Source organism: Mytilus californianus, unplaced genomic scaffold (assembly GCF_021869535.1).
Source record: "Mytilus californianus isolate M0D057914Y unplaced genomic scaffold, xbMytCali1.0.p SCAF_6, whole genome shotgun sequence".
NCBI lineage: Eukaryota > Metazoa > Mollusca > Bivalvia > Mytilida > Mytilidae > Mytilus > Mytilus californianus.
Genome location: NW_026262712.1, coordinates 27,281,576 through 27,305,757, shown reverse-complemented (window position 1 = coordinate 27,305,757; position 24,182 = coordinate 27,281,576). Strand labels below are relative to the sequence as shown.

The window sequence follows — 24,182 nt, the reverse complement described above, 5'->3', positions numbered from 1 at the left end:
GACATAAATATATTGTACATAATATTAAAAAAAAAGTGATTTGGTGTGATTGCCAATAAGACAACTCTCCACCAAATACCAAATGACGTCGATGTTAGCAACAACATCCGGCTTTCAATTGTTCACGATTTATAAGATCACGATTCATTGTTAACAAAATGTTTTCTTTTTTTTTGTTTGTTTGCATTTTTTCTTTTACTTCTTTCTATTTTTGTTACGTTAGTATGACTATAAGAATTTGGATTTTTAGCAATAAAACACCCTTTATCACTGTAAAGTAAATACAATCAATGATTGTTTATTTTTCTCTAAATTATATTAAAATTGAATACAAAATAAAGAATGTTATTTCATTTACCAGGATTTAATTATGTTAAGAAAGTGTCTAATAAAACTCCGTATTAATGATTATAAACTTGAAATATAAAAGGGTTAATATTCTAACTGTGTCCTATATACTTCCTCCTCGATTGTTATATTAACAATAAGTTAAGACTAAAACTATTTTTATAAGTTTGATTGAGAGGACGGATTTACCTAAGATAAAAAAAAATTACAAAATCATTGAACACTGTAACCATAGAAAATGTGAAACTGATCGGATAATATTTGAAGATGACCTTATAAACTGCGGACAGAAGCGTATGTTTTTATTGTATAAATATTGCATCGATAAAGTTCATATTTACTTTGACCTTTTGTTTCGTATAAGTTTGTCAAAACACTGTTTATATGGTAATATAGATATTGAATCCGATTTGTTAACGATATCATAGGAACGACGATAACTCCGTTCTTAATGTCATTCAGTGTCTTGCGCCAATTGCAACAATTAACCGAACGTCTCCGTGCATCGACTGTTCCTAATCACCGTTACTGTTTTACCTTGTATAGCGTCATATTTAAGGGGCAGTCAATTTTTCCTAAATCCAGTCAATTGAATTGCCTTTTAGAATATACCCAATTGGTTTAAAAAAAACTTGTAAATACACTATCTAAAACAATTGCACTATATATTTGGTGAGTTCAAAGCGCTATCTTGATATACTATCATCTGAAACGCTCAAAATCAAGAATATTAAAGCTCAGGACGTATCAAAACTTGAAAACGGAAGGAGCTATTTGACCTAAAGGGACCTATCTTTGCATGTGGAACACAGAACCTTAGTTTCTTGGTAATAATTACTGAGCTCATGATACTCTCGGAGACTAACCTTATTCCAACCACGGTATCGAGCAAACATGAGTGGTAGCAAATGAAAATAACACATTAAATATGGTATGTCCGAAACATTTTTTTGGATTAAAGAGCCTGGCATATTTGCTAAACAAAACTCAATAATCATGTAATCGGTGCTACAAGAAACTCTTGTAAATGATTGTTGTAGATATCATTATAACTCATTGCGAGAGAGGTCGCTTTTATTCGACGGTTCTGCATTATGAAAACAAATAACCTGTCCAGCATTAATTGATGCTGTTCAAAATAAATAATATTTACAACAGCAGATTGAAATAGATATACTGTCCCACAAAATGTGTGAACTAGTTATGAGTTTAAGATGGAAATAAAGATTTGTGCGGCATTGTCTTAACAAATGATAATTGTACCTTTCAATGATTGAACAATTTAAAAAAACAGATAGGGCCGAATTTTCGCATTACAAGGAATGCTCAATCTAGATATTTTATTTGTTTCAAAAAAACTGAATGTTTCAATTCTGTTCAGCTTTCGAAATAAATTTAAAGCAGTTCTACCTACATCTTCGCTGGCCAAGGACTATGATCCGCCCCAATACATTCGTGAAGAAGGCACTGGATCGTGAAATATTGGCTAGCAAAGATGTACTACTCAATAGCTTAGGGTAATCCACTATAGTCAGGCGGGAATGCTACGTTATAAACATCAAAAAGATTTGAGAGAATGCATCTATTTAAATAAAACTGTCTAGTTCAGTAACCATCCAGAAAATGCGGGTCTGCCGTGTTCATTACTATATAATACACCTACACCTTTGTAGGATGAGTGCATACGGACATAAACACTATCGCCATTCGACACTTCAGCAACAACTGTTCCACTAGTGCTACCGTTGGTATCTTTGTTATAAAGGTAGGTGGATCCATACACAGAATTATTGATCATCAACTCAAAGGAATGATATGCAGAACTTATTTTTTATGGACCATTTTTACCACGGTAATTTACAGTAACATCATACTGGCCTGAAATTATTTCAAAACTGTTTTAGTTGTTTTTGTTTAAATTCGGATGAATTGAAAACTGCAAAAATGGTATTTTTCTTAAATGCATGCACCACGTTCGCAACTCAAGACTAAGTCTTTTGTATAAAAATGAATGTAAAAAGTAATAGTAGGCTAACTAAAGCAAATACTGATACTACTACTGTATTTTTTTCATTCGCAACTGTCATTTACTCAAGTGATTGTACTGTTGAAGTTTGATACGCTTTAATTGATCTCGTTGAATAAAAGTAAGGTTATATCATATTATCCGTTTAAGTAGGTATCAATTATCAGGTTTTCTACATGTTAATACAGTAAGGTATCAGCTGGGAGTCACAATATGACGATCGTTTCGAGTTGTTGCATCGAACGAGTTCAGAAATGCTTTGAAATATTTTGTCGAACAGTTGACATTGTACAATATCAATATGAAGAAAATCAGATTATCGATCTATTTGATTGTATTTTACTGTGTGTTTTTTTTCACCAGAAAACGGAGGAAAAGTTTATTAGTTTGGGTTAGTCAAATATATCAAATTTGGTTCAAACATTATGATAATTCACGATCAAAGTTATCAATACCAGTTCAACGTATTTGACGTCACAACGCCTTGACATGCAGTTTTATGAAGAGCTGAGCAGATTAAAACAGGCAAAGGGAACACCGACAAATTGGAATATCGTTGAGTTTTATGGAGATAAATTCTTGAGTGAGCCTCGAGATTTGTCAGAAAACAACAATGCTCTCAAGGATAATTTTTTACATGCTGGTTTCTATTGCTGACATTATCTCTTATAAACTAAAAATATGAAAGCACACTCCCGTTCATTTATCTTGTTTTAATTTTGTCTATCGTCTTAGCAGTATGGATTTTCTAAACCCGATCGATGAATATGTTGCTATCAGGGATTACATATGGTTAGTTAAGCGCTGATAGTCAAAATTGATACATTTAGTATAATGCTTTCCCTTTGAAAAATCTGCATAAAACGATTATTTTAGAATAACATATATATGATGTGCATAATATTAATATTATATTAGTCATAAGATAATTACCATGAAATCAAAAAAATACATAATCAAAAGCTCGCGTAAAATCCATGATACGGCAAAGCACCTCCTACCTTTTTGAAAAGGTTTTACTTGTGAATTGTTGGATTTGGTTATTGTGTTACTTTGTATAATTACCAACTTACCGTCTGCTGTTCGGCATGAGGTCGTCGCGCCTGCACATGTTACCATATAAAAGACCACAATCCAAGAAATCAACATGCTTGTTAGAGACATAACGCCTGAAATATTCTAGCGTGATCTACAACAGAGCAGCTTTTATACGTATGTGATATTCAAAACTATAATGTTACTTTTGCATGTTTATGCTATGAAATTTGAAATTGAGAAAACAGTAAACAAATATATTGTGATCTTGGTCTAGTATAAGCAGCATGTTGTATACTAGAATTTCATAAACATGTTTCTCCCCTGAGTATAGTTGTAATATTTGCTTCTGAACTTAGAATTGTAATTAATTAATTAAATTCAAGAGGCCTAAAAGTAGATTGATGTATTCACCTTTATTAAAACATAGTCCAAATCGTCTGAATAGGTGAAGGCATGCACACAATGTGGTTCTTAATTGAATAACGTTAAATTGCGCACACCCACACCCTTTTTTGCAGGTTTTTGATTATGTGTTTTAGTTTACGACATTTGGTATAGTATGTCGTAAAACTGCAACACACAATAAAAAACAGTGTATATCTACCAATGAAATTACCACTAATAGAGCAAATACGGCATGTTATATTTGGAAAGCAGGGCAAAATATTCTTGCTTCTACAGGTAGACAATTAACATAGCTAAGACAGCTACCACTGTTGGTTACCGAGCTAAATAAAAATATAAGAAAACAACACTCGAAGTTTCGTCATAGATTTACTTGCCATAGGCAGTATTTGTGAGAGGCCAGTGAATTCTTGAAATCGTCAGATTGTTAAAAGAAAGAACTAAGTTTAAATGAATAAGTGTGTGTATCACGCCTGTATATGCCTTGCTCAGTGTTAAAAGATGTAAGAAACTACGAACTTGAATTTAACATTTTCAGATTTTGTTCTACTTCCGTCATTTTAATAAAAGGTAGGATGATAAATACCTAATATCTGATGTATTTCTTTTTCGAGAAACATTGTATTTACAGAAACAATAATTACGCTGTATCTTTAGAACATTTTTCATAGAAATTAGGATTGAAGCGTTTGTTTTGTTTTTTTGTACTTTTCTTTGCTTTAATATTGATTCGTGTATGCTTTGACAGTTTATTTTGTTTTGAATTAATTTGTCTAAAACATAGTTGACGTACGGTGACCTATAGTTGTTAATTTCTGTGTCATTTGGTCTCTTGTAAAGAGTTGTTTCATTTGCAATCATACCACATCTCCTTTTTTAAAATTTATATGGTAATTATATATTTGATCTGATTTGTTAGCGATTTGACCAGGAACGGTAACTCCCTTTTTAATATCATTTAAAAGTGTCTTGAACATTTGCAACTTTTCACCGGAAGTCTCCGAAGTTCGACTGTTGCTAGGCAAAATTTATGATTTACCTATGTATTACCTCATATTCTTGTGTCTGTACAGTTTCGACCGTCTAGTCAATTGAACTACTTTTTAGAATATACTCAATTAGAGTACCCTAACGGTTCTAATGAAAAGCTAAATGGGTGGGGTTTGAAAATAAACAATCTGACAGGGGTTGCTGTTGGTAAGAATAAATAATCTTTACAAAAACAGCTTATTATTGATATCCCAAGACACACAATGTGTGAGGTGGTTTTGCATGCATATGGAAGATGGAAATTAGTTTTTGTGCGGCATTGTCTAGAAAAATCATAACTGTATGATTTAGAACAGTGGCTTAATTTTAGAAATAAAAGATAAACAAAACAGTTGTATTTTAATTCGATAAAAGAAACGTAATGTTTTAATTCCTTTGAATTGCGAAATAAATTAAACACTTCTGTTGTATAACTGAGCCACTTTATTCTAGCGATAATGCTATGCAATAAACATATTTTTTTTTGTTGAGATAATTCATTTATTTCAATCAAACTGTTTAGTTCAGTAACCATCCAGAAAATGCTGTTCTACCGTATGAATCACTATGTAATACACCCGAACCTTTGTAGGAAGAGTGCACACGAACGTAAACACTATCGTCCATCGACACATCTGCAACAACTGTACCACTAATGCTACCGTTGGTATCTTTGTTATAAAGGTAGGTGGATCCATACACGGAATTATTGATCATCAACTCAAAGGAATGATATGCAGGATCCAGTCTGACAACCCACATGAAAACGTAGATCCCAGTCCTTGGACAGGTAAAAACACCTGTATGACTATTATAACCACCGCCCTGGTTTCACTTTACGACATCAAATACCAGTCGTCGACCAACGCCCGGGTTTGTTATCTTTTTTGACATGAAAGCGTAAAATGCTATAACTGTCGATTTATGAGTTTCTTGACCATTTTTACCACGATTATTTACAGTGACATCATACTGACCTGAAATTGTTCAAAACTGTTTTAGTTTGATTTGTTAAAATTCAGATCAATTGAAAACTACAAACATGGTATTTTTCTTTAATGCATACATCTCGTTCGCAACTCATGACTATAAGTCTTTCGCATAAAAATGAATGCAAAAGTTATAGTAAGCTAACTAGAGCAAAACCTGATACTAGTACTGTATTGTTTTCTCATTCGCAACTGTCATTTACTCAAGTTTGATACGCATGAATTGATCTCGATGAATAAAGGTAAGGTTATATTACTTTATTGTCCGTTAAGTAAGTATCGATTATCAGGTTTTCTACATATTTATACTGCACAATATCAGCTGCGAGTCTTATGACGATTGTTTTGAGTTATCGCTTCGAACGAGTTCAAAAATGATTTGGCCGTCTCGGAGGTATCGTGGTAGTGTGTTTGCCTCGAGTGCGGAAGGTCGTGGGTTTGAACCTCGGTCGGGTCAAACCAAAGACTTTAAAATTGGTATTTGCTAATTATCCGCTAAGCACGCGGCATTAAGGAGTAAGAGCAAAGACTGGTTGGCTCTGAGTCAGAATAATGTGTCCGGGTAAGGTGACAATGTCTTCCATCGAACTGTTACCTTGTGAACTAGCACGTTTAAAATCCGGCTCAGCGTGTCGGTCTAGTATCCAGCAGGGTAATTATTCATATTACATTAACATGTTATCGTTCTGAATATGCATATTAATTTGCCGCTGGACGTTAAGCATCCATCCATCCATCAAAAATGATTTTGAAATATTTGTTGACCAGGTGACGTTGTACAATGTCATATGATAAAAATCAGATTATCGATCTATTTGATTGTATTTGTCTGTGTGTTTTTTGTGATGGAAAGTTTGTTTAACATCAGCAAACGGGTGAAAGGTTTATAAGTTGGGATCACTAAAACGTAACAAAGTGGGTTCAAACATTATGATAATTCACGGTCAAAGTTATCAATACAGAACTAACGTATTGGACATAACACAATCTGATTAAAATTTCTGACCTATATTAACTCTCGTACATATACGTATGAGTATAAAGAAATCAGAAATATATATTTGATATAATGCTTCCCCTTTGCAAAATCTGCATAACACACTTAGTTTAATATATTCTACTAGAACACACCCGTGACATCGCGGGTCCGTGACTGAATTAAAGTACCTACACCTTATTTTCAGCTTGGATTTTTAGTATTCGTATTGTTATTTGATAAAGTCATGCTGATTATAAGGTGCCAAGTTTTCTCTGCTTTCAAACTGTTTAATTATTGATAATGTTAATTATGCGGACAACAAAAGGGTCTGGGATGGTGTAATTTTTAATCAACACTATTGTCCTATATTAGTTATATATAAAATTGAATTCTTTGTTTCGTTGTTTTTACGTCATACCGACTAACAAATTAAACATCGTTTTTTTAGTAGTATAGATATATGATGGGTATAATATTATAATTATATCAGTGATTAGATAATAACCATGAAATCACAATAATACAAAATCAAAAGCTCACGTAAATTTAATGATTCGGCGAAGCACCCCATACCTTTTTGAAAAGGTTAAACTTGTAAATTTTTTGTTTTTTGTTTGTTATTATGTTACTTTGTAGACTTTACCAACTTACCGTCTGCTGTTCTGCACGAGGTCGTCGCGCCTGCAAAGGTAACCATATAAAAGACCGCAATCCAAGAAATCAACATGCTTGTTCGATACATAACGACTGAAATATTCTAGCATGATCTACAATGCAGCACATTTTATACCTATGATATTCAAAACTATAATGTTATTTTTGCGTGTTTATGCTTTGAAATTTGAATCTGAAAAACAGTAAAAAAAATATTTTCATCATTGTACACTGTAAGCAGCATGTTGTATACTAATATTTCACCCCTGACAATAGTTTTAATATTTACCACTTGACTTAATTAATTAAATTCAAGAGCCCAAAAAGTAGACTGATGTATTTATCGTTTATCGTGGTGATTTTGATTGCCAATTACACAACTATTTACCAAAGACCAAAAGACATTAAATGAAAAATTAGAACATGCTGGGTAGGGTTAGTCATTATCGCTTCCAGTAAGCTACCTAATTACACCTTCAAAACGTTTAGTGGCTTCAATTTCATTCCTGCTGCAAATGTTTCGCGAAAACGTTAGGATTTGCTTATATATATATATAGAAACCTTCATAGAGTTTAAGTGGTTGTAAATATATTTCTCTTGCAAAACCTTAATGTAGGCCCTAAAATCACAGCTATTAATGCCTGAAGTTATAATGGGCTGCATTTCTTTATCCTTGCTACCTATTATAGTATTTAATTCCTTATGTCAATTCCTTCAACAATATACCCCCCTTTTTTTACATCAACAGACTGTAGTGAATTGTAATGCCATTTTTTTGCATTATGCATACATATCTGTGTCAAAGTTTTATAACTTGTCTGATATATATGAATCAAATATTTTGTTTTGGAGAAGACATTTTATAGTTTCAAACTTTCATCCCTTCAGTTTTCTTGTATTGTCAACAACAAAAAAAGGGTTAAAATAACGAACTTTAGCAAATTGCAGTCAAAGTGAAAACTAGTGACTTTTACCAAGTTGAACATAAGGATCCTACAAATGTAAATATAAGGGCATGCATGTCAATTTTTTAATTTGTTGTCTTGCATTTTGATAAGGTTTAACAAATTGGAACTAGATATAATGCCCTTCCAATTTTTATTAAGTTCCACATCCAAACATTCAAACTAGATAATAAAACCCATACTCTAAAGTTAAGCCAGCTTGCAGATGACACCACTTTATTTTTAAATTCAAAACAAGAAGTTTCATTAACTTTGAACATTATCGAAATTTTCGGATCACTTTCAGGCCTTAATAAAAATGAGTGTAAAAAATTAAACTTCCAAATACAATACGAAAAATCGGAAAAAATAATTAAAGATTGGAATAAAAGAAAATTAACTATGTTAGGTAAAATAACTCTTGATAAATCACTAATCCTACCAAATTTAACCTATGTTGCATCATCAGTAACAGAAATTGATAAAGAATATCTCGCAAAATTAAAAAAAAATAATATATAGTTTTATATGGAATAATAAACCAGAAAAAGTTAAAAGAGCTATAATAAGTAGAAATTATCTTGCCGGCGGGCTTAAAATGATAGACATAGATAAATATATAGAATCCGTAAATATAAATTGGGTAAAAAGACTCATTGATAATGAAGACTCATCGCCAAATTGGAATGTCTTACCAAAATTTTACTTAGACAAGTTTGGACAAGAATTCCTTATATTTAAAATGGACTTTTACAATATTAATCTAATCAATAAACTAAAAGAAATTGTTCCAGAATTTTACTTAAAAATAATTATATCATGGATAAACTCAAAATCTGAAAAAGAATCAAATCGACTAACATATAAGCATATCAGACAGCAACTAATATGGGGCAATAAGCATATCAAATTAAATGGTAAATGTCTTATTTTCAAAAATTGGATAAACAGCAAAATTTTATTTGTAAATGACATAATTGATGATAAAGGAAACATTAATCAAAATAAGATTTTAGATATAAACTATCTTGCCATGCTAATTGGTTTTCGGAATATTCTAAATTGATGAAAGCAATACCAAAACAGTGGTTACAAGAGCTCATAAAAGAAGAGTCAATCAAAACAAAAGTTGCTACCGACTCCGAATTTAAATTCAAAGATAGAGAAGGAAAAATGGTACCAATAAAAATATTTTCCTCGAAAGATATCTACATCTCGCTTTTAAATAGATATTATGAGAAAGCAATAGGATTTCAAAAATGGGACAGAATTCTAAATTTAGATAACAATACAAGGAAAAGAGAACAAATGCTGTACTTCATCTTTAACTATATCCAAGATAATAAATTGAGAATGTTAAGATGGAAATTTCTACATTACATTTTACCAACCAAACAATTACTTTTCTCTTGGAAAATACCTAAAACTCCTCTATGTAATATATGTAATGTCATTAAAGATTATGATCATTACTTTCTGACATGCAAATATCTAAAATCATTTTGGGATCAAATAAAACTAATACTAGACAAACTTAAAATAGGACATCATATAATATCACTGGCATCACTTTTGTACGGATATAAGATAAACGATACAAATTATTACAATATCAACGATTTTCTAACAATCATACTTTTTACTATATCTAAAGTGTATTACATATCCGAGCAGAAAACAAAACAAATTAATGTGTTTGAAATATTTAAAGTGAACTTCTCCAACACTACAAAATATTGACAAATAAACAAGGCAAATATAAAAACTTCTACAATTTGGTTGCAGAAAAAATTAATTTATCTTCTTAACTAAGATTTAAAATATTTCATAGTAATTTCTTTTTATTCTCTTATACATTATTTATTAGCAAAACTGTATGTTGTGTACCAACAAGTACTAACCTTATGAAATGCTATGTACTAACGTCAACGAGACCGGGATAAGGTACCGGTACGTTATGTATCTCTAACAAATGTACATTTCAAATAAAATTATATAGAATTAAAAAAAAAAAAAAAAAATAAGTTCCACATCCATGTACATGTAAAAGATTCTGCGTCAATTATAACACGTAAATAAATGTCTGTTCTAGCCAATTTTTTTTTGAATGATAAGTTATGTAAGTATGTTTAAGATCCAGTCAAAGGTAGAGGTTTAAAGTAAGACTTATTTATCGAAGATGATCCTTTGGGAACAGTTCTTGTTTGAATTTATCGGGACCAAAACATGCCTGCTCCGTCGGGGAACTAGCTAACATTGCCAAGGCAGCTTGCTATCACTTAATTAGTTGGTTACTGTCGCTTAATAAAAAGTTCGAAAACAACACCCCTAACAGGTTTCATGAAGTTTCATTGAAAGATTGAAATGAAACGGATAGTATTTGTATTGGTAAGAGGCCAGTTAGTATTTTAAATCGTCAACTGATCTGAAGAAAGAACAATTTTAAATGATTAAGTGAGTATATTACGCCTGTAGGCCTTGCTGTTGAAAATGTCAGAAATGTCCGAGCTTGGTCAATATATCATTTTCTTCGTATTTGTTCTAAATCACGACATTTTAGTAAAAGGTAGGATGAAAAAAGCCTTATATCAAATATTCTTTTTTTATGAGATTCATTATATTTACAGAAATAGTTATTAAACCCTGTAATCCTTTGTGGAATATTCTGGTGCCATTAAGTGATTTGTAATCTTAGATTTCTCTTTGTATGTATGATATCTGAATGGGGTTTACATAATAGAGAGAATAATGGGCCAATAAAGAAAAGAGAAAAAATAAAGATTAGAGAATAATGAGGTGCTAAACTATAAAGAATAATGGGGAAAAAATAAAGAATAGAAAATAATGGATAAAAATTTTAAAAAATACAGAAATGAAGGGCCCCAGACTCTCATGTATGCGGAAATATATATTTTGCTTATTCTTCTCATTATACTTTTTATTTCAACAAAAAAATATTGTACATAATATAAAAAAGTGATTTGGTGTGATTGCCAATAAGACAACTCTCCACCAGATACCAAATGACGTCGATGTTAGCAATATTATCCGGCCTTCAATTGTTTACGATTTATAAAATTACGATTCATTGTTAACAAAATGTTTTTTTTCATCTGTTTGTTTGCATTTTTTCTTTTACTTCTTGCTATTTTTCACGCTAGTATGACTATTATTATTTAGATTTTTAACGATAAAACGCCTTTAATCATTGTAATTTAATTACGATCAATGATTGTTTATTTGTCTCTCAATTATATTAAAATGGCGTACAAAATAAAGAATTTTATTTCATTTACCAGGATTTAATTATTTTTTTGAGAAAGTGGTTTTATTAAACTCCGTATTAATGATTACAACATGGAAATATATAAGGGTGAATATTCTAAACTGTGTCATATACTTGGATACGAGGAAAAATTCTTCCTCGATTGCCATATTAGCCAGAAATTTTATTGAGAGGACTGATTTACCTAAGATAACAAAATACAAAATCATTAAACATTAAACACTGTTACAGTAGCTATAGAAAATGTAGAACTGATCGGATAATCTTTAAAATTGTCCTGATAAACAGCGGACAGAAGCGTATGTTTTTATTGCAATGGTAAAGGTTCATGTTTACTTTGACAGTTTGTTTTGTATAAGTTTGTCAAAAACATTGATAATAATTATGGCAATGTAAATATTGAATCTGATTTGTAAACGATATCATCAGGAACGTAGATAACTCCGTTCTCAATGTCATTAAATGTCTTCAACATTTGCAATAATTAACCGGAAGTCTCCGTGCACCGTTACTGTTTCACCTTGTATAGCCTCATATTCCAAGGACAGTAAATTTTTCGTAAATCTAGTTAATTGAATTACCATTTAGAATATACCCAATTGGTTCTTATTGAAACATGTAAATTCCCAATCTAAAAAGGTTGTATTATATAATTGGTGGGTTAAAAGCGGTATTTTGATTTACCAACAACAGGAATGGACAAACCAAAAAATATGAAAGTCAGAGATGTATGAAAACTTGAAAAACTAGAGGAGCTATAGGACCGAAAGCGACATAATTACATTTAGTTTCACTCTACGCTCATTTTTGCATGTTGGAGTTGGAACCTTTTCTTGATAATAACTGCCGATCTTATGATACCTCCGATACTAACAGTCTTCCAGCAACTACCCAGTCCTTTAGAATCAAAATAAGACGATAACTATGGTGTGTGCACGATGCTTTCCTCGATTAAAGAACATGTCAAATTTGATGAATAATAATCAACAATCATGTAATGCAAGTTAAAACAAATGATTGTTGTAATTATCATTAACATTCACCGAGAGAAAACTCGCATTTAGAAGGGTCAGGATGGAGTTTACAAAATGTAGAAAAACAGCCAAAATGTGCAGAATAAATGGCAAAAAATATATACAAAAATAGTACAAAAAACAAAGAAAAGAGAAAAATAAGGTGTTAAAATATAAAGCATAGAGAATAAAAAGTAAAAAAGACAGAAGAATAGAGAATAACAAGTAAATAGAGAATAATACAATGTACATGTAATAAGTAAAAAAGATAAGGAATAGAGGAAATAGTATTAAAAAAGAATAAATATTGGAAGGACCCCGGTCCATCCAGAATATCATTTAAAGGACGATTCTGCATTTTGAAAATAAACAACATGACCAGCGTTGCAATTGGCAAAAATAACTTATGTGTGAACTTGTAATGAATAAAAGATAGAAATGAATATTTATGCGGCATTGTCTGAATAAATCACAATTGTACCTTTCATTTAAAAAAGGGGCCGAAATTAAGCATTACAAAGAACGCTTAATACAGATATTGTATATCGAAAAAAAACCTGTAGCAAGTGTTTTACTTCTGTTGAACTGTCAAAATAAATGCAAAGCAGTTCTACTTACATCTTCCCTATCAAAGGGTTAAGATCCGGGTCCCCTCCTCGACGGGCCAGGGCGTGACGAGGAGACCAGATCATAACCCTTGGCTAGCAATTATGTTCTACTTGATAACCGAGGATAATCCACTATAGTCTGACGATAATGATATGGAATAAACATGAAAAGGTTTAGAGAAATTTCATTTATTTAAATCAAACTGTCTAGTTCAGTAACCATCCAGAAAATGCTGTTCTGCCGTGTTCATTACTATGTAATACACCTACACCTTTGTAGGAACAGTGCATACGAACATAAACACTATCGCCCTTCGACACATCCGCCACAACTGTACCACTATTGCTTCCGTCGGTATGTTTGTTATAAAGATAGGTGGATCCATACACGGAATTATTGACCATCAACTCAAAGGAATGATATGCAGGATCCAGTCTTACAACCCACACGAAAACGTATGTTCCATTCTTTGGACAGGTAAAAACGCCTGTATGGCTGTTATATGCACCACCCTGGTTTGTCTTTATTACGTCAAATACCAGTCGGCGACCAACGCCAGGGTTCTTGATTGATTTTGACATGAAGGCGTAAAATGCAATTACTGTAGATTTAGAAGTTTCTTGGCCATTTTTACCACGATACTTTACAGTTACATCATACTGACCTGAAATTGTTTCAAAATTGTTTTATTTTTAATTTTTTTAATTCTCATAAGTCAAAAACTGAAAACATAATAGTTTTCATTAATGAATGCGTCACGTTCTCAACTTTATACAAAAATAAATGCAAATATCTATGGCAAGCTTACAAAAGCCCGGTATTGTAATTTTTCATTCGCAACTTCCATTTTCTTAATTGATGGAACGAATATACGTTTTGATACACATTATACGCCGGTGAATATATGACTGGTCTGTTTATATATAATGTCGGTCGAGTTAGTTTCGATTATCAGGTTTTCTGCATATTGATGCAGCAAAATATCATCTGCGTATCGGCACAATATGAAAATTGTGTCGAGTTACTGCAGGGAACAAGTTTAAAAGGCTTTGAAATATTTTGTCAATCAGCTGATATTGTATCACATCAATATTTCGAAAATCGGATTATTGATCTATTTGATTGTAATTTTTGATTTTGTTTGGTTTTTACGATAGAAAGTTTTTTGCATCATTAAACGGAGGAAAGGTTTATACGTTTGAGTCAAACTAATCAAAGTAGATTCAAACATTATGATAATTCACGGTCAAACTTATCATTACAGGACCAACGTACGAGGACCTCACAATGCCTTGAAATGCGTTAACCAAAGAGCCACGTAGAGTAATAGAGACAGAGGGAACAACGACAACATGGATTATTGTGGAGTATCAATTGTGATCAATTTATGGTTGAGCCTCGCGAGTAGTCGGTAAAACAACAATGCTCGAGGATAATTTTTTATATGCAGGTTTGTATCGCTGACATTATTTGAAGGCACACTCCCGTTCATTTATCTTGTTTTAATTTTGTCTTTCGTCTTAACAGTATGGAATTTCTAAACCAGATCGATGAATATGTTGCTACCGGGATTACATATGGTTGGATAAGCGTTTATAGTCAGAATTGATACATTTATTATTATGCTTTCCATTTACAAAATCTGCATAACACGATTAGTTTAATATTACCTACATATGAAGTGTATACTATTGATATTATATCACTCATTAGATGATAACCATGAAATAACAAAAATACAAAATCAAAAGCTCACGTGATTTCTATGATACCGCAAAGTACTACATATTATTTTGAAAAGGTTATACTTGTAAATTATTTTTGTTTTTGTTTGTTATTATGTTACTTTGAAGACTTTACCAACTTACCGTCTGCTGTTCGGCACGAGGTCGTCGCGCCTGCAAAGGTTACCATATAAAAGACAACAATCCAAGAAATCAACATGCTTGTTATAGACATAACTGAAATATTCTAGCGTGATCTACAATAGAGCAGCTTTTTATTCGTTTGATATTAAAAACTATAATGTTAATTTTGCGTGTAAATGCTATGAAATATGAACCTGAGAAAACAGTTAAAAAATATATTTTCATCTTGGTCTAGTATTAGCATCATGTTGTATAGTATCATTTTAGTAAACATGTTGCTCCCCTGAATAATTTTGTAATATTTTTCACTGGACTTGGAATTGTAATTAGTTAATTAAATTCAAGAGGCCTTAAAGTAGACTTATGTATTCACCTTTATTAAAACAAGGTGATGATGTTTGATTGCCAATAACACAACTATCTACCAAAGGACATTAACTGAAAAATAAGGACATGCTGGGTAGGGTCAGACATTTTCGCGTGCAATAGTCTACTTACAAGGAAGCTATTCAACCAAGAGTTCCAAGTGGTGAAGTTGAAACTATCCCTCCGTTAAATTTACGAATGCTATCACGAGTTGAAAGGACGTTATGGAATATCTGTTTCACAGTTGACGATAGATATGTTCCAATCGTCGTAACTACGATCCCGTCCCCTTATCCCCAAATGCGTACCTACCGAATTAGACTTATCACCGGGTTTGTACTTACATGAGTAACTCGAAGGGTGTCACATGTGGAGCATGGTTTATATACCATTCCGGAACACCTGAATTCATACCCAATTTTGGTTGTGTTCGTGTTGCTTAGTCTAGTTTTCTATGTTGTGGTCTGTGTACTGTCTGTTTGTCTTTTTCTTTTTTAGCCATGGCGTTTATTTTCGACTTATGAGTTTGAATGTCCCTTTGGTATATTGCGCCTCTCTTTTACGGACACGTTCAAAGAGTTTTGTAGCTGCGAATTCATTTCTCCTGCAAATCCTACATGGAAACCCTATAATTAGCATATAGAAACCTTCATTGAGTGGAAGAGGTTGTAAATTTATTCCTTTGCAAAACCTAAATGCAGGCCCTATAATCAAGGTTAGTACTGCCTGAAGTTAAAATGGGTTGCATTTCTATGTAATTAACACTTCCTTGTGTCATTGCATTCGACAACAGACGCCCCTTTACATCACCAGCCTGTTGTGCTTTTTAATTACACGTCTGATGTAAATTGAATGATGTTTAGGTATGAAAAAACATTTTTTGAAAGTTTAAAATCTCAATATGAGGTTTTCTTGTTTTTACTATAAAAAATATTTATTTTATTTTAGTGTATTGTCTTATATTCTAAAAAGGTTTGACAAATCGATATTATTGATAATGCCCTATATATTTTTTCATGGAATATGGAATAAGTTCCATATTCACGAAAAAAGTTCAAGTATCAATTGTAAATTGGTTTACCAATGTTCAACTCTCCTAAATCGATTAGGAATGGACAAATCAAGGTAACAAACAGATACGGAGGGAATCGCATGAACTCCAAAGGAGCGTATTATGTGTCTATGATCCAGCGAAAAAAAATCGTTGTAGTTATTCAAAATCAAATGTGTCAAATATCCAGGTAAATGGTTCTGGTTTAAACGTTTGTATTCATACCGATCCGTTTGCAGAAATGATGAATGAATGAATGAAAATTTTATTTCAAAGACAACTTGTTTTGTAAAAAACGTAATGATTGTTACAAATGATTTAAAGATCTGTCGTTTTCAATTAATCTTATGAGACAATATTGTTAAACGGTTTCATATCATTCATATATTGATTCATTAACAAATAATTTCCTTATCATTAACAGTTAATTTTCAAATTAACTAATTTTTTTATCTTGTGTTTTAATTTTAAAAGAAAACATCTCCTAGGTAAACCAAAACTGTTGACCATGACAACATCAAGACAGTCGTCGAGAATCTCCTGGGTTCTTGATCGCTACAAAAACCTCTATGCTATGAAATTTGACACTGAGAAAAAGAAAAAAAAAATTTCCAACTTGGTCTAATAAAGCAACGGTTGTATATGTCATAAACATGTTGTTTCCCTGGCTATTTTTGTAATATTTGCCAATGGACTTGAAACTGTCACCAATAAGTTAAATTCAAGGTTCTAATGTATTCACCTTAATAAAAATACGGTCATGAGGAATGATTGCCAATGAGACTAGTATCTTCCAAAGACCAAAGGACATTAACTGTCACTGAATAAAATGGACATTCTGGGAAGAGTTAAAACTGTTCACTTGCAATAGTCTACAAATGTACGTATGGGCACCTCCAAAGACTGCTGTAGCACTGAATTCATTCCTTTTCCTAACTTAGACGGAAACCATAGACATTACCTATAGTACCCTCGAAAGTGTGCAAGTGATAGTATTTTTGTTTTGCTCTTGCAAAACTTAAATGTAGGCCCTTTAATCAATGTTATTTCTGCCTGAATTAAAATTGGACTGCAATTCTCTGTCCTTGCTACCTATAGTAGTGCTTAGCGTACTTAACACTTCCATTTTGAATTTGTAAATTCGTACATATCTATGTCAAGATTTATAGCTTGTCTGATGTAATGCTTATTTTGTTTGGGAGTAGATATTTTTGTATGTTTAGAACTTCCTGTTTATTTTTCTTCTTTTGACAATAAGATATGCTAAAAGTTTTGAGTTTGTTGTATTATATTTTGATAAGGTTTGACAAATTGAAATTATTCATAATGCCCACTTTAACTTTTCTGAAGTTCCATATCCACGAAAAAAGTTCTAGCACCAAGTATAAACACGTAAATATTTGTCTAAGATCCAGTTACAATTTTTCGATGTAAAGTTATTCAAATATGTCAAAGATCCAGGCAAATGTTTCGGGTTCAAAATAGTACATATGTATCGTAGCCGATTCTTTGACAAAAGTTCTTGTTTCATAACTCATACATGTATATTGTATTATCCTTTTTGATAAAAGGTACAGTAATGAAAATAATATACATACGGAAATTTGACGTCGCCCAGTATAAAAAGGTCTGAAACAGACGTCACCATGGACACGGTGTCGTCTGATATGTCCCCTCATCACCAGATATGACAAATATCCCTAACATGACACATTCAGATCATCATACTTATGACAACGGCAATAATCTACGTACGAAGTCGTGTTCAGTTATTCTATAAGACATTTTGGATTTTGATGACTCTGAAAAACACTGTCTCATTTCGAAATGTGAAGCCACAGGCTGCAAAACCTGTGGAATTTTAATGATGCTCAATATACTAGCAATTTCACCAATAAGTCTTTTTTTACCAGAAGATACGATGAACTAAATTATAAATCAAATAATGTCGTCTACGGATTAGAGTGTTATAACCTTTGCGGATTGGTATACGTCGGTGAAACGAAAGGAAGGCTAAATAAACTTATGTGCGGCCATAGATCAGACATCAACAACAGTGCTAGCGACTTTTTTACCAGCATTTTAACCACCTTGATCATTCAAACGTTTCTATGCAAGTTCGCTTTCTCGAAAAAATATACCACAGGACTAACAATCCTCATCTTGCAACACCTCTCCGTAGACAGAAAGAAGACTACTGGATTCGACTATTGGGAACTGCGACACCATATGGTTGCAATGACTAAAATTGATGGTATAGGTATTATATCTAGTCCTTCCTGTAGCTCGGTGAATGTGATGAACATTTTAACTCTACTCCTCGACGTAGACGCAGTCATGGTCATCATCATTATACATCACTACTATCCATGATGTCTCTATTAATGACCTGCTGCCGTTTATACAAAAACCGTTAGGTATTCATCACATTCGCACGAAGCTTTATTCATTACCCCTTTTAAAACTTCATTCTCTGTACAACTTATGTTTGGAAACCACTGTTACAAACTCTCATTCAAACCAATACAAAGTTACAGCTAGCATTTCGGTTATTGCAAGTCACAGACTTTTCAAACCAGTTCGCGTTTAAAAAGATGAAAAAGAGAAAAGATCCATTCTTAAACTTTCCTTTGCCAACACAAGTCTCGATGCCATCAACTTGAGCAATATCCTTCATCATAAATTAGTTCACTCGAAAATACCTCCCTATTTTTTTTATCAGTCTGTAGCTATCATTTCTTATACCTATACCAAACCAATTGCAACTAAAATTTTTAATTACAAACACGTGTTGCAGGATCTCAATAGTGACGACTTCAAGTCTAACCTCCTGATTGCGCCTGTGCTTGTGTCTCATTCATATATAATCCGGCTGGCCACGTTATTACAGGTGACCTAAACATTGTCAATAACACTTCTCTGCGAAATGTGTTATCCTAAGGCCCGAAATATCGTGAGCCTAAATCCATCAATTGGAAATACAACTTCAAAATACTGATGGATTCAGTCGAGGATTATTCCAGGCAGTGGGTAAAACGTGAATAAGAATAAGAATACAAATCAAAATTAAGAAACTGAATGGATCTATTTATACCCATGCTACATCAATCTATAAAGACTACAATGTTGCTAAACACTTGTCCTACCTCCATGACAAATATGTTATTGTCCTCGCAGATAAAGCCCCAAACAACATCGTTTTTGTGTGTAAATCACATTAAATAAACTGCTTGATAAATGAATTAGGTATTGACAATTTACTTGGAAACTCAACATATACCCCCACGACACTAATTAAAAAGGAAATCCTGGATAATCATAGGTCTGTTCTATGTTCCTTTGGAATTTCAACCAAAGATGAAGAACTGAATCTTTCTGAATTATTTACATCAATTTTATCAGCAATCAAAGCCGGGCTTCAAAGTTATTGTGAAACAACCTATTCAAGAGGTGGCGTCAATCAGATGTGGATACTAAAAAATTCCAAAGATATTACATACAATCTAAGACTCTTTCATCTTGCAATAGTATTAAAACATTTGTTTTTCTACACTTTACACAAGTATTCCCAATTCCAAACTAAAAGACAAATTGAAAGAGTTGGTCCTGCTTTGTTACATAAAAAAGAATGACCAACGTAGATACAAGCATCTGGTCGTAGTGAGGGATAAATCCTACTTTGTAAAAAATCACTCTGATTCTAACAAAAAATTCTCTGAAACTGATATTATCGAGATGCTTGATTTCTTGATTGACAACATATTTGTTACGTTTGAAGGACGTGTTTTTCCACAAACAATCGGCATTTCCATGGGAAACTACTGTGCCCCTCTTATTGCCGACTTGTTCCTTTATTCATATGAGGCTGACTTCATACAGGAACTTTTTAGGAAGAAAAAAAAAGAAGTTAGCAGTATCCTTTAACTTTACTTTCCGCTACAAAGATGATGTTCTCTCACTAAATAATTCAACATTTGGTGACAATGTTGAACGCATCTATCCCATCGAACTTGAGATAAAGGATACAACAGATACTGTTTAGTCTGCCTCATATCTTGACTTACATCTAGAAATTGACAATGAGGGTCGGTTGAAAACAAAACTTTATGACAAAAGAGATGATTTCAGCTTTCCAATTGTGAACTTTCCATTTTTATGTAGCAACATTCCAGCAGCGCCTGCATACGGAGTATGTATCTCCCAGTTGATACGATACTCTAGGGCTTGTATTTCCTATCATGATTTCCTTGATAGTAGGTTGCTGCTGACAAGGAAGCTATTAAACCAAGAGTTCCAAGTGGTGAAGTTGAAATCATCCCTTCGTAAATTTTATGGACGATATCACGAGTTGGTTGACCGTTACGGAATATCCGTTTCACAAATGATAGCGGATATGTTCCTAATGTCGTAACTACAATCCCGTCCCCTTTTCCCGAATGTGACCTACCGAATTAGACTTATTACCGGGTTTGTACTAACATGAGCAACACGAAGGGTGCCACATATGGAGCAGGATCTGCTTACCCTTCCGGAGCTCTGAGATCACCCCAGTTTTTGGTGGGGTTCGTGTTGCTCAGTCTTTGGTTTTCTATGTTGTGTTTTGTGAACTATCGTTTGTCTGTTTGTATTTTTCTTTTTTAGCCATGGCGTTGTCAGTTTATTTTCGACTTATGAGTTTGCATGTCCCTTTGGTATCTTTCGCCCCACTTTTAATGTATGAGAATCCCATTTCTAATAAAATTCATTTTGTAAAAAACGTTATACGGTAATGATTGTTATAAATGCTTTGAAGATCTGCAATCTGTCGTTTTCAATCAATCTTATGTGCCAGTAATTTAATAAACATTTTTATATTTATACAATAGTTAATTTCCTTATTTCCTCATTTTCAAAAGTTAATTTTCAAATTAACCACTTTTTAAAATGTTGTGTTTTAGTTTGCAACAGAAAACAACTCCTATGTTAAACAAAACTGTGGTCCGTGGCAATACAAAGCAAGATACATAATCATTGTGTATTGTGCAGGACTGGACAAATAATTTTGACTTTTCAAGTGCATCCTATATTTATTTATGTTGCGTTGCCTAGAAAAATCATAATCATACCTATCAATGATTAAACAGTTTAAGAGGGGTCGAATTCTAGCATTTATAGCAGTTCTACTTTATAACTGAGGGTAATCCACTATATTTTGGCAATAATGCTATGAAAAACACATACAAATATTTTGAGAGAATGCATTTATTCAAATCAAACTGTTTAGTTCAGTAACCATCCGGAAAATGCTGTTCTACCGTATTTATCAGTGTATAATTCACCCACGCCATTGTAGGAAGAGTGCATACGAACGTAAATACTATCGTCCTTCGACACATACGCAACAACTGTACCACTGACGCTGCCGTCGGCATTTTTGTTATAAAGGTAGGTGGAACCATACATGGAATTATTGATCATCAACTCAAAGGAATGATATGCAGAATTCAGTCTTATAACCCACACGAAAACGTATGTCCCAGTCTTTGGACAGGTAAAAACACCTGTATGGCTGTTATATCCACCACCCTGGTTTGGCTTGATGACATCAAATACCAGTCGTCGACCAACGCCCGGGTTCGTGATTGCTTTTGACATGAAGGCGTAGAATGCTATTACTGACGATTTAGGAGTTTCTTGTCCATTTTTACCACGGTAATTTACAGTGACATCAAACTGACCTGAAATTGTTTCAAAAGTGTTTTATTTTGATTTTTCTTAATTCACTTGAATGCTCTAATGAATGCATCACGTTCGCCATTCAAGACTTTCATATAGAAATAAATACAAATATTTATAGCAGGCTAACTAAATCCTGATATTGTATTTTTTCATTCGCAACTGTCATGTACTCAAGTGATTGAACACATGCAGTTTGATACGCAATTTACTCCGATGAATATACTGTGGATTCATTTATTTTCGTGGGTATCAATTTTCGTGGATAGAGAAAAAAAGACATTTCGTGGTATACGTAAATTCGTGGATCGCTGATTAAAAAAAAAAATGATACACGTAGTTCTTGGATTTCTTTTTGATTTAGGAGATCATATAACCTCCTTGGTTTGATCAATAATAAAACAAACAAAAAAGAAGGAATTCATTGAAAAAGTTTTGAATTGTCAAAATCCTCGCTTGGTCATTCTAGGTTAAAGTGTTCATTAAAAACTTCTATTACAATAACGGACAGAGACAACTAGTTATTTATTTGTTTTACAATTTATAAATTTTTGTCGGAATTTTATAAGGCATTCAAAACTCTATGATTGAAAGCTCAGTTCCCTAATCACGATATAATAAACAGTCAAATAAATAAGAGGTGTTAAAAAAAAATGTTCCTGTCATAAACAATATTACCTACGGGCAATATCCCCGTACTTAATCCTATTGATTTTTAATCACCAGTAAACCAAACTATGACACGGTAATTAACAACAGTCATTTTCCATGAACAGTTTAATCAATTTTAAAAAGTAAATTATCACTGATATTCGATATATTAATTATTGATTTCATCAAAATACTTGTATCTTCTTTCAATAAAAACACGCGTTATGTTACAATGTTTATCTCTAGTTTAACACTATACTAGAACTGCATAACATAACCGGAAATAAATATCCGACTCCATACACATTTCTCTGGATTATTCTTCGTTGAATTCTTAAATTCGTGGTTCGCTGTGACACACGAAACCCACGAAAATTGGTATACCACGAATAAAATGAATCCACAGTAGGTCAGGTTATATTATATTGTCTGTTTAGTAAGTATTGAGATAAATTTGTGACTAATGTAATGATTATTTTGTTTTGGAGAATACATTTTTGTAAATGCTTGGCCGAGTCTCGCAATTTGTTAGTATAACAACAATATTAAATGATCATTTTTATCTAGCTAATTTATATAGCTTACAATATTTTTTAATATGTCATAAGCCTGAGGGTCATACTCCCGTTCATTTATCTTGTTTTGATTTCGTCTAAATTAAGTTCACTGGTGCTACATATGAAGCAGGGCATACTATTTCGAGAGCACTGGATATACCAGTTCAATCAGAGCACTCTACATGGATATGATTCTATCAGATTGCGGATTGTAAAGCTTTAGTTTTCCGATTTATTTCGTGATGTCCGTCTTAGCATATTCTGAGTGGTTTCTGTTTTGAATTAGTATTGTTTTTAATCATCTAGACTTTAACTACTTACCGTCTGCTGTTCGACAAGAACTCGTCGTCGCACTTGCAAAGTTCACCATATAAAAGACCACAATCCAAGAAATCAAAATGCTTGTTAGAGACATAACGACTGAAAAATTTATGTATGATATTCAAAACTATAATGTTACTTTTGCGTGTTGATGCTATGAAATTTGATGCCCTAAAAAGTTGAAATATAGATTTCAGACATGGTTTAACACAAACCGCGATTGTACATGTTATAAACATGTTGTGTCCCCGACTATTCTGGTAGAATTTGTCAATGGAATTGAAACTGTCAACAATTAATTAAATTCAAGGGGCACAAATTAAAAGTATACC

The 24,182-nt window shown here is 32.6% G+C and overlaps 2 protein-coding genes and 1 long non-coding RNA gene across 3 annotated transcripts; 1 reads left to right on the top strand and 2 right to left on the bottom strand.

The window, feature by feature from the left end:
- The first annotated feature begins 1,438 nt into the window (after positions 1–1,438).
- On the top strand, positions 1,439–22,166 carry LOC127705035 (uncharacterized). The gene is made up of 3 exons (XR_007983613.1): positions 1,439–2,117; positions 13,697–13,798; positions 22,137–22,166. It is a non-coding gene; the product is annotated as an uncharacterized LOC127705035 (long non-coding RNA).
- LOC127705031 (caprin-2-like) lies at positions 13,494–15,280 on the bottom strand. Its single transcript, XM_052209279.1, has 2 exons — positions 15,190–15,280; positions 13,494–13,985 (listed from the first exon to the last, which is right to left on the bottom strand). Exons 1-2 carry the CDS (start codon positions 15,278–15,280, stop codon positions 13,528–13,530), a joined length of 549 nt encoding a protein of 182 aa, XP_052065239.1. The 3' UTR covers positions 13,494–13,527.
- Positions 21,832–23,944, bottom strand: LOC127705030 (collagen alpha-2(VIII) chain-like). Its single transcript, XM_052209278.1, has 2 exons — positions 23,851–23,944; positions 21,832–22,323 (listed from the first exon to the last, which is right to left on the bottom strand). The coding sequence occupies exons 1-2, from the start codon at positions 23,942–23,944 to the stop codon at positions 21,866–21,868; spliced, it is 552 nt and encodes a 183-aa protein (XP_052065238.1). The 3' UTR covers positions 21,832–21,865.
- Positions 23,945–24,182: the final 238 nt, after the last annotated feature.

What these genes read in the sequence shown, in the direction of transcription:
- LOC127705030 (XM_052209278.1), bottom strand. Translation starts at nt 23,944, where the DNA reads ATGTCTCTAACAAGCATTTTGATTTCTTGGATTGTGGTCTTTTATATG. An exon ending in TTCTTGTCGAACAGCAGACG is followed by an intron (nt 22,324 to 23,850) that starts GTAAGTAGTTAA and finishes AAACAATTTCAG; the next exon opens with GTCAGTTTGATGTCACTGTA.
- LOC127705031 (XM_052209279.1), bottom strand. Translation starts at nt 15,280, where the DNA reads ATGTCTATAACAAGCATGTTGATTTCTTGGATTGTTGTCTTTTATATG. An exon ending in CTCGTGCCGAACAGCAGACG is followed by an intron (nt 13,986 to 15,189) that starts GTAAGTTGGTAA and finishes AAACAATTTCAG; the next exon opens with GTCAGTATGATGTAACTGTA.